Source organism: Hippopotamus amphibius, chromosome 15 (assembly GCF_030028045.1).
Source record: "Hippopotamus amphibius kiboko isolate mHipAmp2 chromosome 15, mHipAmp2.hap2, whole genome shotgun sequence".
In the NCBI taxonomy this organism is placed as follows: domain Eukaryota; kingdom Metazoa; phylum Chordata; class Mammalia; order Artiodactyla; family Hippopotamidae; genus Hippopotamus; species Hippopotamus amphibius.
In genome coordinates, this window is record NC_080200.1 from 39475709 (window position 1) to 39492525 (window position 16817).

The following is a 16817-nucleotide window of genomic DNA, read 5'->3' on the forward strand; positions in this document are numbered from 1 at the left end:
AAGTGAAGCTACACGGCAGTGACCATATGCCCGGTTCTGTGGTGTATTATAAATACAGTTATTCTAATTCTCACACCTCTATAAAGCAGCACAATTATTACCTCCATTACCCCATTTTTTAGACGCAAAAACACCAACTTATGAGATCAAGTGACTGGTCTGAGTTCACACTATGGGTGAGGAAGGGAGCTAGATTTTGAACCCCAGGAGTCTGGTTTCAGAGCCTGTGTCCTTCTCACCTGTGTGACCGCCCCATCACTGGCCCTGCCTTGGCGTTGTGTTCTGACCTACTTTATATACCAACATGAACAGAAGCAGAAGTTGGCAGGGAGGCATGGCGGTGGCAGGGGGTTTTCTAAGTGCTACACTTGTGTGAGCTCACCCCATCCTTACGACCACCCTGTGAAGCCCCTGCTATTATCATCCCCATTCACAGCTGAGGAATTGCAGCGTTAAGTAACTTGCCGAGTGGGAAGCTCAGTGTTAGCCCAGGTAAACTGGCGCTGGAGATCACGCATGTAACCATTATGCTGCCACTTCTGCCTCCAAGAGAAAACTAGTAACCCCATAACTTCACACAAGCCATCAGGAGGGGATGTCCTTCTTACCTCCGCCATTCCCTCCACTACCTTCTGCTTGTCCACCTGTAAGATGCCATTCTTCGCTGTGCGAGACACGTGCAGCTCGTGCCAGTGGCCCAGGGCGAGCGGCTCTTCACTCCTGTTGAAGGAAGGACACTAAGCATGGGGCAGCATCCCTGGCGATACAGATAACGTCCACCAGTCTGGCTCTGATGACACGTGCCAACCTTAGGCACCTCACTCTGTTCAGCAAAGAGAAACACCTTCATTCCTTCTTCGTAAACACAGCAGTGCTAGCTCCATATATTGGACCCCTTCGTGGGAGGAGTATCTCATTCATCATTTTACATATTCCTCACACAAGTCTGAAATGGGGGTAGGATTTATCTGGTTTTCAAGATGAGGAGTGACATGAGGGTAAAATGTGATCAGAGTTGCATACAAGCTTTGAAGAAGAGAAAATTATACAGGCTATGATGTAAAACAGATTCCTTGATGTACTGATGTCTGTAGCATCCTTTGAAATGCATAAAAAAATAAGATGGATGGATGGGGAATATAAGGATAAACAGATACATGAGAAAGCAAATACAGCAGAGTGCTAACTGTAGACTGGGTGGTGGGTATAAGGATTTTACTGTACAATTCTTTCAACTTCTTTATATGTTTGAAATGTTTCATGATACAACATTGGGGGGACAGAGTCTATGTTGTCTGATATAAAAAGGATTAAAAGTACTTTAAAATTTCAATTATTAATTCAAGATGGAAACACTTGACATTTACATGATATCGATAATGTAGAGAACAAACATATGGACAGCAAGGGGGGAGATCGGGGGTGGGGGGGAAATCGGGGGGTGGGGGGTGGGGGGGATGAACTGGGAGATCAGGATTACTATATATACTCTTCTTCTAAGAGAAAAAATATCTAATTGTATACGTTAAATATATGCAGTTTACTGTGTTAATTATATCTCAATAAAAGTTCTTAAAAAATAAATGATATCGATAAAGTTTTACATGTTACGTTTTACAGATGATATCGATAAGCGTTTTACATGTTACATTTTACCGCACGGTGTGTAAAAGGGTCTACTTATTGCATTTGTGTTTCTAAAGATGTATATGCAGTTCCTGGCCTTCACTGAACCTCCCAATTATTTTTTTAGTCCTGAATCATCTTTAGAAATCCACCAGGAATACCAATGGGTACAATTATCGAAAGGTCTCCACCCCCTTACTTGATTTTTTGCTCTGGCAAATGCTTTTGCCATTTGTCCTTAGCAATTAGAATGTAATCACCTTGGCTCAATCAATATGCAATAAAGATCTCGTTCAGCCGCCCATCTCCATAATAACTAAGGGCGCCTGAGCCTGTTCTTGTCCTGTAGAGGTCATTCCCTGTCAATAATGCTGCCTCCCTCAGCCCAGGGATATTGATCGCGGCCATCATGAGCTCATTTCAATTGTCTCAATTTCTGAATCAAGTTCATCATAAATTAGACCACCTTATCCTTTTCCCAAAGTTAAAATGAGTTGGCCAATTCCACATCTTCCTGTCGTTCCGTCTCTCACTGAACTGTCTTAATGAATCAGGGAGTCTTGGAACTGGTTTTCAAAATAAACATCTTCCAAAGGGCCGTGTGAAACACTAATGGTGATCAGTGTTCTCAGTTATGCTGGAGAGTGGATGGCCCAGGGGAGCAGATGGTGGTCTGTTCCTTGGAAACTCTGAGTTCTTGCCTCCTTTTCATCACACCTAATACTCAAGAATTCTTTTTCCAGGTGCCTTTCCTGACAGGCAGGGAAGCAATGACTTATGGTAAAAAAAAAAAAAAATTAAAAACACCTCTTGTCAAAAATAGAGAAGTATGAAAGCGAGGCGTGCTGGAATTCTAAGATTCCACTCTGACCCCACAGCTGGAGCTGCCACTGCAGAGGTGCAGGGAGCAAGGGGGCAGGGGGCAAGCTGTGCAGGAAGAGGCCTCATGAGCCCCGTCCCTCCCCCTGCCCCCAGCCCTTTCTGGTCATTCCTTATCCAAGAGGAGGCCATTTGAAAGCACAAGGTGATACTCAAGGTGTCTTCCTTTCTCAACTTGACAAATAGTTCTAAGTGAATTGCTTAGACTGTTTTGCATAATCATATGTAAATTGAATCAATTAAATATCCACCAAAGCTGTCTTGAGACAGGATATTCTTGCGTAACCTGAGGCACAAAAACGTTTGCCCGTTCCCCAAGGTGGGAGGTGTCACTGATGTATAGGAATTCAGCCTTAAGGACAAAAATGAACTGTCCTTTTAAAGAACTGTTGAAACCTAATGTAGTAAGCGCTTCCCATGAGCCATGAAAAATTATCAGCAATTAAGGGCAGCATATGGTTGTAACATCTCAGCGAAAAACTCTTTCTAGAAATGACAGTCTAGCCATATGAACGGTGATTGAATACAGCCCGCGATTTCCTTTAAAACAACAACAAAGACTAACAACAAAAACTAACAACAACAACTGCTGCAGGGCATTGTTGAACAAACATCATAGCGTGTTTCCAAAGAGAAGAAATTGCCAGATGTAGGAACGAGAGGCATGCCTGCCTTAGATGAGCAGGCCTCCAGCTTGAAGGCAAAACCTACTATGGGAGGAACGCAGTGAGACAAAGGAGACATAAACAAATAAGAAAAACACCTGCACCTCCCAAGTACAGGCTCTGAGGGATTCGCAAAGATACTACCACACTGTACGGGAACAATCGATCTGCTAAGGCAATGAACAGTACAAACTAGATAACAGAGGGAAAGTTTTGGTAGCCCAGAACCAAATCTGCAGACACCAGCCAGCACTTTAGAAGCACTTAGGGGTGGGAGGGAGGCTCACAAGGGAGGGGATATGGGGATATAGGTATACATATAGCTGATTCATTTTGTTGTACAGCAGAGACTTAACACAACATTGTAAAGCAATTATACTCCAATAAAGATCTGGGAAAAAAAAAAAAAAAGAAGCACTTAGCTACTCCATGCTTTTGAAACCAGTCATCACACAGCCTTCTTGAGCACATTGGTCAGGGAAGGGTCTTTGCAATTGCTGGTGATTTGCTGTCAGCTTCTCTATATGGAGAAAGGTAAGAGCCATGCTATATAACTAGTTGGCATCAGAGACATAATGCAAGAGGGAAGTTAAAATTTAAAGTGAGGCCACCAGGGACATGTCTGTTCATTACACGTCCATTAGTTATTTATAAACTGGTTATATTTTTGCCGAGTGCCCACCAAGTGACGCTCTAAGCAGGGTGCTGACTGACAATTTATCAAGTTTCTGCTGACTGTGTTGTAGGATCTCAGGTGGAGAGGAGGATGGTTCCCCCCATCTGAAGCCAGCCCATTTTCCATAGTTCGAAGCACATTCTCTACCTGCTGGGTAGTTACTTGAGAAAAGGAAACCTTGCCAGCAGGACAGCAGGACCTCTAGGAAGCATGTCATCTGTGTGAATCAGGACAGGTTTCAGACCAGACAACTGTGTGGGGAAGACGGGAAGAGAGCAAACTGGTAGATGACAAATTTGCCTTTCTTCAAAGTGACTGTTGTTTGGCTTTTTAGGGGAGGGGGACCCTGACGGTCTCAGCCCTTACCTGAGAACACCAGTCCCAGAGCCACAGTCAAAGCGGAACTCCACGTGGCCCCCTGCCATGTTGATGGACAGGAAGTCCTTGCTGCCCGTGTCATAGCTGTACAGGAGGACACCGTCGTCCGAGTCCGGCCGAAATGTGATCTCAAACTCCATGAAGGAAAGGTAATGCCGGGCTTCCAGCGGCCAGGGGGTTGCAGCGTAGGACCTCAGAGACTCTCTGAACTGAGGAATGGTCAAGGTGAAAGCTGAGAAAACAAGCATGTGGTTAGAAACCCCTCCGTGCCAGAACCAGCTGTCTTCTTTTCCTCCTGGGCACAGAACTACATTACATTTCTCAGCTGCTCTGAGGATAGGTGGGTGGTGTAGCTGAGTTCTGGCCAGTGGAATGTGGGTGGGAGCAGTACACAGAATTGCAGGTCTGGCCCCTAAAGCTTCGCTCCATCCTCCACTCGCTCTCTCTTCCTCACCTGCTGGCCAGATGCAGGCATCAGGAGAAGATTCTAAGGCCCTAGCAGAGGCACCAGAAGACAGGCATCTGCACGCCTGAATGACTGTGTGGAGCAGAGCCACTGCCCTGCCACTGCCCTGTCGTGATGTGAGAAAAGATCAACCTTCAGCATGTCAGGCAGCAGGAATATGAAGATGGTGCATCACATCTTCGGCTTGCGCTGACTCACAACGCCCTCTTCTAGGTGACAAGAGACTTGAGACTGTACAGTGTTAAAAAAGAAAACAAACTTTTCCCCGGGATGCTGTCTCAGGGCCAAATCTGAATCACTGGCAGAAAAGTTAAAACGTTCAATCCCACTTAGTTTTTCCAAAATCTTTTAAATCTTTCAAAACTTCCATCATTATATGTGTATATTTGTGTGTGCATGTGTGTTTACATGTATGTATACATATATGTGTGTATATATGTTAATATAATCAATACATACAGTATTGAGATATGGAATAATTCAGCAGAACAGGACAAAGAGAAAGAAACATCCCCTTGTTAATGTTTCTGTGTGTACCTTCTCAACATTTTCTCTGAAACTGTCAGATATTCTAAGGAGCCTGAGCTGTGAATGCTTCAAATTCTGACACAGATACAAATACAGACTTTTCATACCAATACAGGCTTTTCAAAGTTATTCGAGGGCCAGGAGGAGCCCACCAAAGCCTGGCTCAGGAACATCTTAAAATGCACTTGCCTTTGGCCAGTTTGCCACTCTGACACTTGAAGACACTCCAACATGGTTAAAAAAAAAAAAAAAAAGATTCTCCCATCCCTCCCAGCAAAGCAACATTAATCTCATAAAAATATATGGGACCTCGCTGAAAGCACATGGATGAAAAATTACATCAACGTGAATTAACAACGCGGACAGAAATCGCCATCCACTTGCTCCTTTCTCACCATCTTCACAGTGTCGCCCTCTAAATCCCAGGGGACAGAGGCAAATGTAGGCGTCGGCTTTGCTTGCTGTGCAGGTGCCACCATTGATGCAGGAGGCTTCATCACAGATTCCACTGCTGCATTCCCCTAAACACAGAAGGGGAATCACAAAGCCGACTCATCACGTGCGCCCGTCCGAGACTGGCCACAACGACAGCTCACGATTCTGAACAAATACAGTTCATGCCCCCCTCCTATTGATTTCCTCCTCTGCTTTCAGGATAAGTGGAACCTTCCCTTCATTTTAATTTGATTTTGGCTTTTTCTTTTTGAAGAGCCACAGGGACGCTTGAAAACACGATGGACACAGTAAATCAAATAATAAATTACTGGGTGAGTTTATGACCACTGACAGGGATGACGGAGTTGTTTCTGCTGTAATTCATCTCGCTGTTGTTCTCACAAGAGTGTGTTCCTGTCCCTCCAATGTCAGCAGAGTGTTTATGTTAAAAGCGTTCTCATTTGTGTGGCCCCAATTACCTTAAGTGCTGCCTGCCTTCTCGGTGCTGAGGCCAGCAAGCTAAGCACAGGCGGAGGTAAGGTGCCTTGTTGACACTTATTAACTGGCCTGGACTGTCAACTCCTCTGTCTGGAGCAGGGAGGGCATGGGAGGGGGCAGGTAGCTCCACAAAACCTAGCAGGGGGTTCCAGAATCTCTGCTTCTAAACTCAAGGTTACAACCTTATGAAGGACAGGAAGGTGACCAGAAGTAAAAAGTGCTGAAAGGTTCCACAGGACATGGGCTAGTTCTCGTTACCAAACACACATCACTTGGTCATTGTCAAGTGTAGGTCACCAGATGAAAGGAAAACAAACGGACTATTCCTGGGCTGCTTTTCTTCTGCTTCTTGGCTTTTCCTTTTCTCCTTGTGTATGAGAAATAAATTAGGCAGACGGGCCACAGCCTGGCCCAGAACTGCGAAGGTGAGTCCAAAGCACTTTTCCTTGGGATGGAGGCAAAGAGGATGCATCGCTGGTTGAGCCGTGAGGGGTCCACCTCGGCATCCCGCAGTCTCCAACGGGATGCCCGCACGAGCCAGCCGACCCGCGCCCACCCTCATCCCCCTGTGAGATGAAGGACTCTCGTGGCCTGACTGGGTCACCTCAGCAGGCTGAGTCTCTCATGCTTCCCTCATCAGGCATCTGTGTTTGCTGAACTGATCCAGTCTTTCCCTAAAGACTCCTCGGGAGGAGGGGGAAGGGCTTGGCACACCGCGTACCCAAGAGAGGAGACCGACTTCAGGAGCGGATAACAGGATTTCATTACAGCCCTTCCAGCCAGCTTGCCCCTCCAGCTGGGTGGGCTGGCCTCCATGAATTCCAGCTTGGGGTGGGGGGGGGGAGGGAGGGAGGGAGCACACTGGAAGTTCAGGCCGAAGTGACTGGTGGTCTTTTCTTTTTTTTCAGCCACAGCCCTGAGAACATGGCAAGCACGCGCTCTGTGGAGGCTGACTTACATTTAGAGAGCCAGACTCTCACAGGTCCCCACGCTCCACCAGCTTCCATGGGCTGGGAGTCTCTCTCAGAGAAGGGCTGGTCCCACAGGAAGATGTGGGGTCCTTGGCTTATCTTAGATGCATGCGGGAAAAATCATCTTATGCATTTGCTTTGCAACTATTTTTCATAGGTAGGAGTTGACGGAGTGGGCGGGGAGTTGAAAGCCAGCCAGAGATGTTTACTTGAGGAAAGCCTTGTTTCAGCAAGACTGTGCTGGCAACGGTATGTAAGATGGATTGTGACCAGTGTGGGTGGGAAAGAGGAGAGAAATCCTGTGGAGAGGTAAATCGGGGCTGGAGAGGGTGATTGCACAGGAAATGGAGAGAAAGTGAAGAATCAAAGAGATACAGGGCAAGAGGGAGTAGCCAGTTCATTCTTGTGGTTGAAGGTGGAGGAAGACTCGGGCATAACCTCAAGGCATCTAGCTTGGAGGACGGAGAGGAGGGTGGCAAGAGGGAACGAAGTGAGGGAGGCTGGGAACAAGACCTGGTTTCCAAGGAGCAGAGGAGCTGGATTACATTCAATTTAAGCACTCAAGTGATGGTGGGAACACCCGCTGCTGAGCCCCACGGCAGGAAGGGATCCCACACACAGGCGAGGGCTGGAGGAGCAGCAGCTACGTGGGGGTGACCCTGACGCCACGACGGGATGGGCTCCCTGAGAGAGGACAGGACGGAAGGGCCCCTGGAATTCCCAGGGCACCAAAGGAGGGTGAGGAGCAGGCAGAGAAGACAAAGGGAGAACAGACAAAGGACCCGGAGGACCCAGACGAGGCGGGTTCCCGGAAGCTCAGGGGGAGCGAGAGCAAAGTCAAATTAACACAGCCAAGAGATCCAGGAGGGGTTTGCAACGAGGGGACCACCCACAGCTTCCGGAGATCAGTGGAAGGCAGAACCCCATCACAGGAGGTTCAGACAGGGGGCCTGGAGGGTTGCAGGACTCAGGTCTTGAAAGAGAGAAGAGAGGTTCCCAGGGTTCCGGAATCAGAAGGGTCCAGTGTCTCGCAAACACGGAACTGGCTGAAGCTGGAGAGGACCTGAGTGGGTGTGCATAAGCTAGAGCAGAGGGTCCGTGAACTTTGATGGGGAAAGACTTTTATCTTTATTTCCTATGATCTCTAACTGCACTTGAGTATTTCCTTCAATTGTTAATGGAGGTGATGAACCTCCAGTGTGAGCAGTTCTTGTGAATTGTGCCCAGTGGTCCTGAGAATGGGGCGCATCACTTTCCATTTGTTGCAAGTATCTCAGAACATCATTTATGCTCACCTCTCCTTTGACAGCAGGGTAGTTATTGCACCACTATTGAAGAGGCCTGTTCTTTACTGCTTTATAAAGAAGCACATACATTACTATAATAAAACTTTATTATATAGCTTTATTTCAATATAATTGTTTCCAATCATGTATATTATTATCTGCATTTGAAAACACCCTTCTGAGAAGAGGTCCAGACTGCCAAAGGGGTTCATGGCACACAAGAGATGAAGACGCCTTGGGCTATTCAGAAGTGGCGATCCTGGCAGCAAGGTCCCAGGGACGTGGGGAAGGATGGGTGCAGACTGTAGCTGAACAGGTTAGTTTTAGAGGGGAGAGCTCTCCACTCTGAGAGTAGGAGGAAGGAGGTGTGAGAGCATGTGTATAGGCAGCTGGCAGGACTGCATCGTCAATATATAAAATAACTTTTATTGACACTGACACCTACTATACACCAACTATTGTGCAGATTTATGCACGATAATAAAGGGAGGGGCAGGAGAGAGGTCAGGCTCCCGAGGAGGGAGGCGACGTTGGAGTGACACACACTGAGGAGACCCTGGACAGTAAGCAGCCTCCCTGCTCCTCCTCCCTCAGTCCAGCCCAACCATGAGGCTCGTTTATTTCCCCTCCTAGAGATCTGTCCCGTCTGCCACCCCTACCACCCTGGATCAAACCACCACCCTCTCGGCTGTGAACTACTGCACAGCCTTGCAGCTGCTCTGCATGCCCCACGAGAAGACCCCTTCCGATAAGCTGTCTATAGTCACAAGGGTCTTTCCAAAACACGGACCAGATCCTGAGACCCACCTCTCCCTCACACTCCCACTGGAACAGGCCATTTCCTCTGCCCGGAACGCACGTCCCTCTCATCTCTGCTTTCTCACTCCTACTCTCGCTTCAGGTATCAACTTCATGTGACATGCTCAGAACTGCTTTTCCTGACCCCCAGCCCATAAACCCCCCTGTGACACATTAGCCTTGCACTTCCCCTTTGTAACACATACTCCAAATTGTAATTTCACGTGTATTTGTGTGATGATGATTTAATTATGTGTTCTTTCCTCGGGGGAGGTAGGACAGGATGGATGAGCTGATCTCGTATCCTAAGTACCCAGCGCTGCGACCAGCCCTAAGCAGGAGCTTAAATAAGTATTTACTGAATGGAAGAAAGAGTAAGAGAGTAATAACCATGAGTGAGTAAGACCCGTGGCTCCTGTAGACCTCGTGAGTCTCAAATAACCTGGAAGTTGGCTCTTAGACACTGCAGGGTGTGGGGATCCAAGACGTGATCGGAAAAAAGGAGTGGTGGTGGTTTAGGTGGGAGAATTTGGGTGGAAATAATAAAAGACTGGGCCAGAGAATGCAAACTTTTGCTGAGATTGCTGACTATTCTAGACTGTGAGTTCAGAGAAAGTCCAATAGCTGGAAATAATCTAATGAAGGAGATGAGGTGGGAGGAGTTTAGTAATGAAAGGCCCCTTGGAAACCGGTTTAGTGGGGGGTGGGGAGGTGGGACAGAGAAAACACTGTGGTTAAAGCCAGCAAGGCCAAGTTACAGATCAGAGGGAGGAGCCACGACTTGCAACTGTCCTCACCCTCTTCCAGAAGTCTGCATCTCCACCGGAAATTCACCACTGTTTGCAAGAGCCCAGTCTCCCCTATGGTGAGACTGCATTTAACTTATAGGAACTTGAAACTTCAGGACTTCCTCAAAGGAAAGCAAATACGGAGGGTGAGGAAAGATAGCCAGCCCTGTTTTTGTTTTCCGGGGCAAAATGGGAAGAAATGAAAAAAAAAAGGCCATGTGACCAATGCCTGCCACGAAGGTTCACAGAGAGCAATGGAATAATCCAACAGCTGCCCACAGGGAGCCCAGAGCCAGCAAGGTGGGCCCTCCTGGTTCATCCACTCAATGGAGAGGTTGGTATTGCACTGGGTGAGAATTTAAAACGCTGTCAGGAATTGGCCCTTACTCAATTTTGCAGCTTCTCAACTACCTGTCAGAGGTTACTGCAGCCTTGAGACTGCCAGATCGGTCCTTCAGGGCTGTTAACCTGTCAGTTCAATGAAGAGAGAAGAAACAACTTCTACCCTGTGGATGGGTGGAATCAGAATATTAATAATAATATTAATAACAGGAAACATTTACAACATGTTTGCTACGTGCAAGGCTTTATTCTAAGTACTCTATAGGCACCATGACTCATCTGGACAAAAGAATCTTATGAGGAAGATACTATTTATAGATGGGGTACTGAGTCCCAAAGAGGTTAAGTGACCTGCCACATCTGGGCAACCTGCCTTCAGAGTCCAGACTCTTTCACACCACTGGAGACGTCTGATGGGGCCACTGGTTCTTTCATTACCACAGCAGGCGCCTTTGCAATAGCTTTAGTCATTACTGTGGATTGTTTATTTTGACTAAGTGATCAACTGAGGGAAAAAGTAACCCAGGGAATAACAGGTGGAGAGTAACTTTTTCCATTCAAGTAAACTCCATCTTTTGTAGTTTTAACAATGGTATCACCTTTAGGAGTGAGAAAAGAAGAAGGAAGCAATCTGAAACCAATTTGGGAGCCTTGGATGTGGCAGATGTGGTTAAGAGGGCAGGCACTGGCGCCAGCATTGCTGAGGTCACCATGTGCCAGCTTTACCACCTACTAGCTGTGCATCCTTAGGCAAGTTACCTAACTGTTCTGAACCACTGGCTCTCATCTGTAAACACTAAGGCTAATCACAGCACCGACTTTGTAGGAATCTCGAGAAGACCTAAGTAGTTCCAAATGGTGGCTACACGTAGTAGGTGGCACATGTAGTAGGTGCTCAACTAATATTAGCTACAAAACAAAGAAACAAAACAAACCCGCTGTATGCAGCGTCATGAGGACTGACTCCTCGCTCTGATCCAGGAATGGAGAGAGGGAGGGACAGGATCATACGTGGTAAAGCTAACGCAGCCAAATGCCAATGGTAGAACCTAGGTCGTGGGCACATGGTACTCACCATGCGTTCTTTCAAAATAACATCTTGAAGATGGAAAACAAAGAGACCCAAGAGGGAAACCTGCCATTTCGTGCCACAACAATGTCACATGAGGACGTGATGCTCAGACTTGTGGCACTATCTTGGGATCATGAGTGAAAAACAAGAGAACCACAGAGACACCAACCCAGGGTTCTGACATCACTGAGTCACTGTTAGGCACTGAACTGTGTCCTCCCAAAATCCGTAGGTCGAAACCCTAACTTCCAGTGTGACTATATTTGGAGATAGGGTCTTTGAGGAGGTAATTAAAGTTAAATGAAGTCATGTGAGTGGTCCTAATCCAATCTGACTAGTGGCCTTATAAGAAAAAGGGAGAGACACAGGGATTCAAGCACAGACAAAAGGCCACATGAGGGCACAGTGAGCAGGTGGCCGTCTGCAAGCCCAGGAGAGAGGCTTCAGGAGAAACCAAGCATGGCAACACCTTGATCTTGGATTTCCAGCCCCCAGGACTGTGAGAAAATAAATTTCTGTTGTTTAAACCCCCCAGTCTGTGGTATTTTGTCACGGTGGCCCTAGCTGACTACAACAGTCACTGAATTAACCAAACTTAGAATTATCTATCTGCTGCCTTCAGTGATGGAATAAATGTCCTTATTTCTTTGAAAACAACCCTAGTCTTTTCAACAAATGGTGCTGGAACAACAGGGCATCCGCGTACAAAAAAAAAAAAGAATCTATACACAGACCTTACACCCTTCACGAAAATTAACTCAAAATGGATCACAGACCTAAATGTAAACATGAAACTATAAAATTCATACAAGATAACACAGGTGAAAACCTAGACAACCTTGGGTAAGGCAATGACTTTTTCGATATAACACCACAGACAGGATTCATGAAAGAAATAATTCATGGATAAGCTGAACTTCATTAAAATTAAAAACTTCTGCTCTGCGAAAAACAAAGTCAAGAGAATGAGAAGACAAGCCACAGATAAGAAAACATTTTCAAAAGACAAATCTGATAAAGGACTATTATCCAAAATAAATAAAGAACTCTTAAAGCTCAATAATAAGAAACAAACAACTCAATTAAAAGATGGTACTGATGAACCCAGTGACAGGGCAAGAATAAGGATACAGTTGCAGAGAATGGACTGGAGGACACGGAGTTGAGGGGGTGGGGGGCGAAGGGGAAGCTGGGACGAAGTGAGAGAGTAGCATAGACATATTTACACTACCAACTGTCAAACAGATGGCTAGTGGGAAGTTGCTGTATAACAAAGGGAGATCAACTCGATGATGGGCGATGCCTTAGAGGGCCAGGACAGGGAGGGTGGGAGGGAGTCGCAGGAGGGAGGGGATATGGGGATATGTGTGTAAATACAGCTGATTCACTTTGGTGTACCTCATAAGCTGGTACAAGAGTGTAAAGCAATTATATTCCAGTAAAGAGCTTAAAAAAAAAAATAAGCCGAAGATGTTAACAGATACCTCAACAAAGAAGATATACAGACGGCAAATAAACATATGAGACGATGCTCGGTATCAAATGTCATCAGGGAAATGCACATTACAACAACACGATACCACTACGCTCCTATTAGGTCAGCCCAAATAGGGAACACTGGCAACATCAAATGCTAACAAAAATGTGCAGCGAAAGGAACTCTCATTCATGGCGGGAATGCAAAATGATACAGCCACTCTAGGATACAGTTTGGTGGTTTCTTACAAAACTAAACATACTCTTGGCTTGAGGTGACCTCTAAAAATGGTTCGTTATTCACTTGACCCAGAAAACCCCACAAAGTCATGCAAGTCAAGAGGTTCAAATCTTCGCGTTCACTTTAAGAACACTCGTGAAACTGCCCAGGCCATTAAGGGTATGCATATCCGAAAAGCCACCAAGTATCTGAAGGATGTCACTTTAAAGAAACAATGTGTGCCATTCCGTCGTTACAATGGTGGAGTTGGTAGGTGTGCCCAGGCCAAACAGTGGGGCTGGACACAGGGTCGGTGGCCCAAGAAGAGTGCTGAATTTTTACTGCACATGCTCAAAAATGCAGAGAGTAATGCTGAACTTAAGGGCTTAGATGTAGATTCTTTGGTCATTGAGCACATCCAGGTGAACAAAGCCCCCAAGATGCGGCGAAGGACTTACAGAGCTCATGGTCGGATTAACCCATACATGAGCTCTCCCTGCCACATTGAGATGATTCTTACTGAGAAAGAACAGATTGTTCCTAAACCAGAAGAGGAGGTTGCACAGAAGAAAAAGATATCCCAGAAGAAACTGAAGAAACAGAAACTTATGGCCCGGGAATAAGTGCCACAAAAAAATAAATGCAAATGTAAAAGCAAAAAAAAAAAAAAAAAAAAAAAAAACTAAACATACTCTTATCACATGATCCAGTAATCACAGTCTCAGGTGTTTACCCGAAAGAGCTGAAAACTTATGTCACCCCAAAACCTGGATGTTTATAGCAGCTTTATTGATAACTGCCAAAACTTGGAAGCAGCCAAGGTGTCCTTCAGTAGGTGAAGAGATAACCTGTGGTCCATCGAGATGATGGAATATTATTCAGTGCTAAAAAGAAACGAGCTACCAAGCCGTGAAATGACGTGGAGGGAACTTAGATGCATCTTACTAACTGAAAGAAGCCAATCTATGAAGGCCACATAATATATGATTCCAACTATATGACATTCTGGAAAAGGCAAAACTATAAAGAATATAAAAAGATCAGTGTTTTCCAGGGGTTGGGGAGGGGAGAGGAGAGAGATGACTAGGCAGAGCACAGGGGAATTTTAGGGTAGTGAAAATGCTCTGTATGATACCATAAGGATGGATATGTGTTATTATACATTTGTCCAAACCCACAGAATATAAAACACTGTAAGTGAACCATAATGTAAACGATAGATTTGGGGCAATTATGATGTGTCAAGTTCATCAATTGTAACAAATATACCACTCCAATGGGGGATGTTGTTAGTGGAGGGGGGAAGGGCCACGTGTGTGGGGGGCCAGAGGGCATATGGGAAATCTCTGTATCTTTCCCTCAATTTTTGCTGTGAACCTTAAACTACTAACAAGATAATCTTCATTTTAAAAAAAGGAAAAATAGGAAAAAAAAAAATCACAGTCCTAGTTCTTCCCTATCTTGGATAAGTTCTTTAACTTTTACAAGCCCCAGTGTCTGCATGTGTAAAGGAAGCACAATAATAATTTCTACCTCCTAGAGTCAATGTGAGGAGTAAATGAGAGGGCGTACAAGAACATGCTGGCTCAGTGGTCAAGAACTGGAATGTGGCCTTTTTTTTCAGAAGCACAGAGTATGCGGAAGGCCTTTCTACATTATTGCGTTGGTTTTTCCACTGGACTGGATGAGGAAGGGTGAAAGGACTGAATTGCTGTTGCCTTGTCAGATGAGACCAGGCCACGTTTCAGGAAGACAGCCAAGATGGCAGCAGGACACAACCAAGGGCTTGGTGCACGCTTGGTCTTATTTACCACGTCTTTTTCAGATTCAAAGTCATCATGTTTGCAGAGCACAATCCTCACCCCTTAGGCCCATCTCCCTCCTGAAGCTCCGCATTAACCATCTGCCTGCGGTTGCAGCCCATGAAGCTGCTCCTCTTCCTGGCCCAAACCAGAAAGGCAATCCCACAAGAGCATCCCTCCCACTGGGCAACCACTTACCCACATCAGCCCCGCTGAGTGCTTTCCCCAGCGGCCAGGGCCTCAAGTCCATTCTCTTCCCATTAACAGTGAGCGACTGCACACAGCCTTGAAAGCCTCGGTTTGTCCCTGTTGCTCTCACCAACCAGTAGGCACTGGGAGCCCCACCAAGATAGAGAGGCGTCCGGAAGGTAATTTTACTGTACTGGCCCTTTAGGAGAGATGGAAACCGTAACTCACTCAACAAAGTCAAAAGCTAAAACACAACAGATTTTCATGAGGGACATGATTAAGATGCCATTTATAGTGCCAGGGCTTCCTTCCATTCGTATGTATCTTTAAGTCATCCTACGGAAAAATTAAACCCACGGTTAGCATAGGAAACTCAAGAGAACTTCTCAGAAGGATGTGTTTCGAGAAGGGATGATTTTGGAATGCCTGGAAGGGAAGGGAAGGGAAGGTAGGTCAGAGCCAAGAGCAACCCAACAGGCAGTGTACCATGCAGGACATCCAAAAAAAACTTTCTCTTTCCAGTCCCGACACTAATTTACTGTGTATCTTGGATGGGTCATAGGTCTAGTCTGTGTCTCAAGAGGTGATAATACTAATTTTGTGTAGACATGGTATAACGTTTACCCTTTTACTGTCCTAGTCACCTTTATACTATATCCTGCAAGAGGCATTTGTGAGAGAGAGGGAAATTGCCAAGACTGAGTTGCAAAATATTTTGAAATTTGCTCATGGATACAACTTTTTTACAGTGTTGTTATAGCTAAGGAGGACATTTCCAATCTTAGACTAAACCGCAATCCGGATTGTAGGTTCTGAGGTTACAAAATACAGAGCTGAACATGAGGTGGGACAAAATTAAGGTGCTCTCAGTTATTTATTTTTTTATCACAGAAATATCTCATTTGTTTGGATTAAAGGGTACAGAAAGGGGTTCGGAAAAGGCACGCGCCAGTAGTTATAAAATGTCCAGACTGTAAGTCACTGAAATGTAATCTTTATCCTTTACACGTTGGCTATCAATAAGTAAAACATCTAATCATTTCTTTATCTTTTCTAATGAAAAGAGAAGAATCATTTGTAAATAGTATATTAAATATGAGCTAGGCAGCTTTAAAGTACTTACAGCGGATTTTAAGGGTTAATTATTTGCCAGCCACTGGCATACAGCTTTCATTAGATGAACTGAGTGCCCAGTTGGCTTCTTTCGTCAAGATCCTCGGGATTTTCTTCTTCTAGATTGCATCCTCACCCTTCTGGCCCTAATTCCTGATTCAGGACCACAGCAGGAGCCTGAGAGCTAAATCCTTTTCTCCTTTTCTGGACCATTAAGTGCATCCTAGTGGTGGGTAGTTCCTCTGAGGCTCCCTTCACAACATCCCAGGCAATAGTCTTTGAGCCTAGCCTTCACCTTCCTCTAATGAGGATTGCCTTTGGACCTCTGGAGCCTGCTTTGTCTGCCCATGCAAAGTGGTACCCTGGAGTTTGCATTCCCCCATCACCGCCCTTAACAGTTTGTAATGGGTGCTTGAGTGTGAAAGTCTAATTTCCTTGCTTTGGATTGGCATAACTCCAAGATACAACTTACACTCCAGAGCTCCCCTGTGGGATCAGGCTGAAGCCAGATCCTGATGAACTTTGCCTGAGATCTCACTCTTACTGACTTCTGCCCCTTCCCTGTCCATCTTAATCCCCTCCCTTACAGGTTTCCTATAGGATCCCTTT

At 45.7% G+C, this 16817-nt stretch overlaps 2 protein-coding genes across 3 annotated transcripts in view; one reads left to right on the top strand and one right to left on the bottom strand.

Annotated features, from left to right (window-relative positions):
• Nucleotides 1-16817, bottom strand: part of EGFLAM (EGF like, fibronectin type III and laminin G domains) — a 181406-nt gene that overhangs the window by 30748 nt on the left and 133841 nt on the right. For both annotated transcript variants that reach the window (XM_057709655.1, XM_057709654.1), the window contains 4 exons: nucleotides 15105-15294; nucleotides 5614-5739; nucleotides 4213-4456; nucleotides 609-720 (listed from right to left, as the gene is read on the bottom strand). In XM_057709655.1, the coding sequence (XP_057565638.1) occupies nucleotides 609-720; nucleotides 4213-4456; nucleotides 5614-5739; nucleotides 15105-15294 (672 nt within the window). The remainder of the gene's footprint in view (nucleotides 1-608; nucleotides 721-4212; nucleotides 4457-5613; nucleotides 5740-15104; nucleotides 15295-16817) is intronic.
• Nucleotides 13157-13759, top strand: LOC130836964 (60S ribosomal protein L17). The gene has a single exon (XM_057709656.1). The coding sequence runs from the start codon at nucleotides 13173-13175 to the stop codon at nucleotides 13725-13727; it is 555 nt and encodes a 184-aa protein (XP_057565639.1). The 5' UTR covers nucleotides 13157-13172; the 3' UTR covers nucleotides 13728-13759.

Excerpts from the sequence above, each read along its gene's own strand:
- LOC130836964 (XM_057709656.1), top strand. The coding sequence starts at position 13,173 with ATGGTTCGTTATTCACTTGACCCAGAAAACCCCACAAAGTCATGCAAG.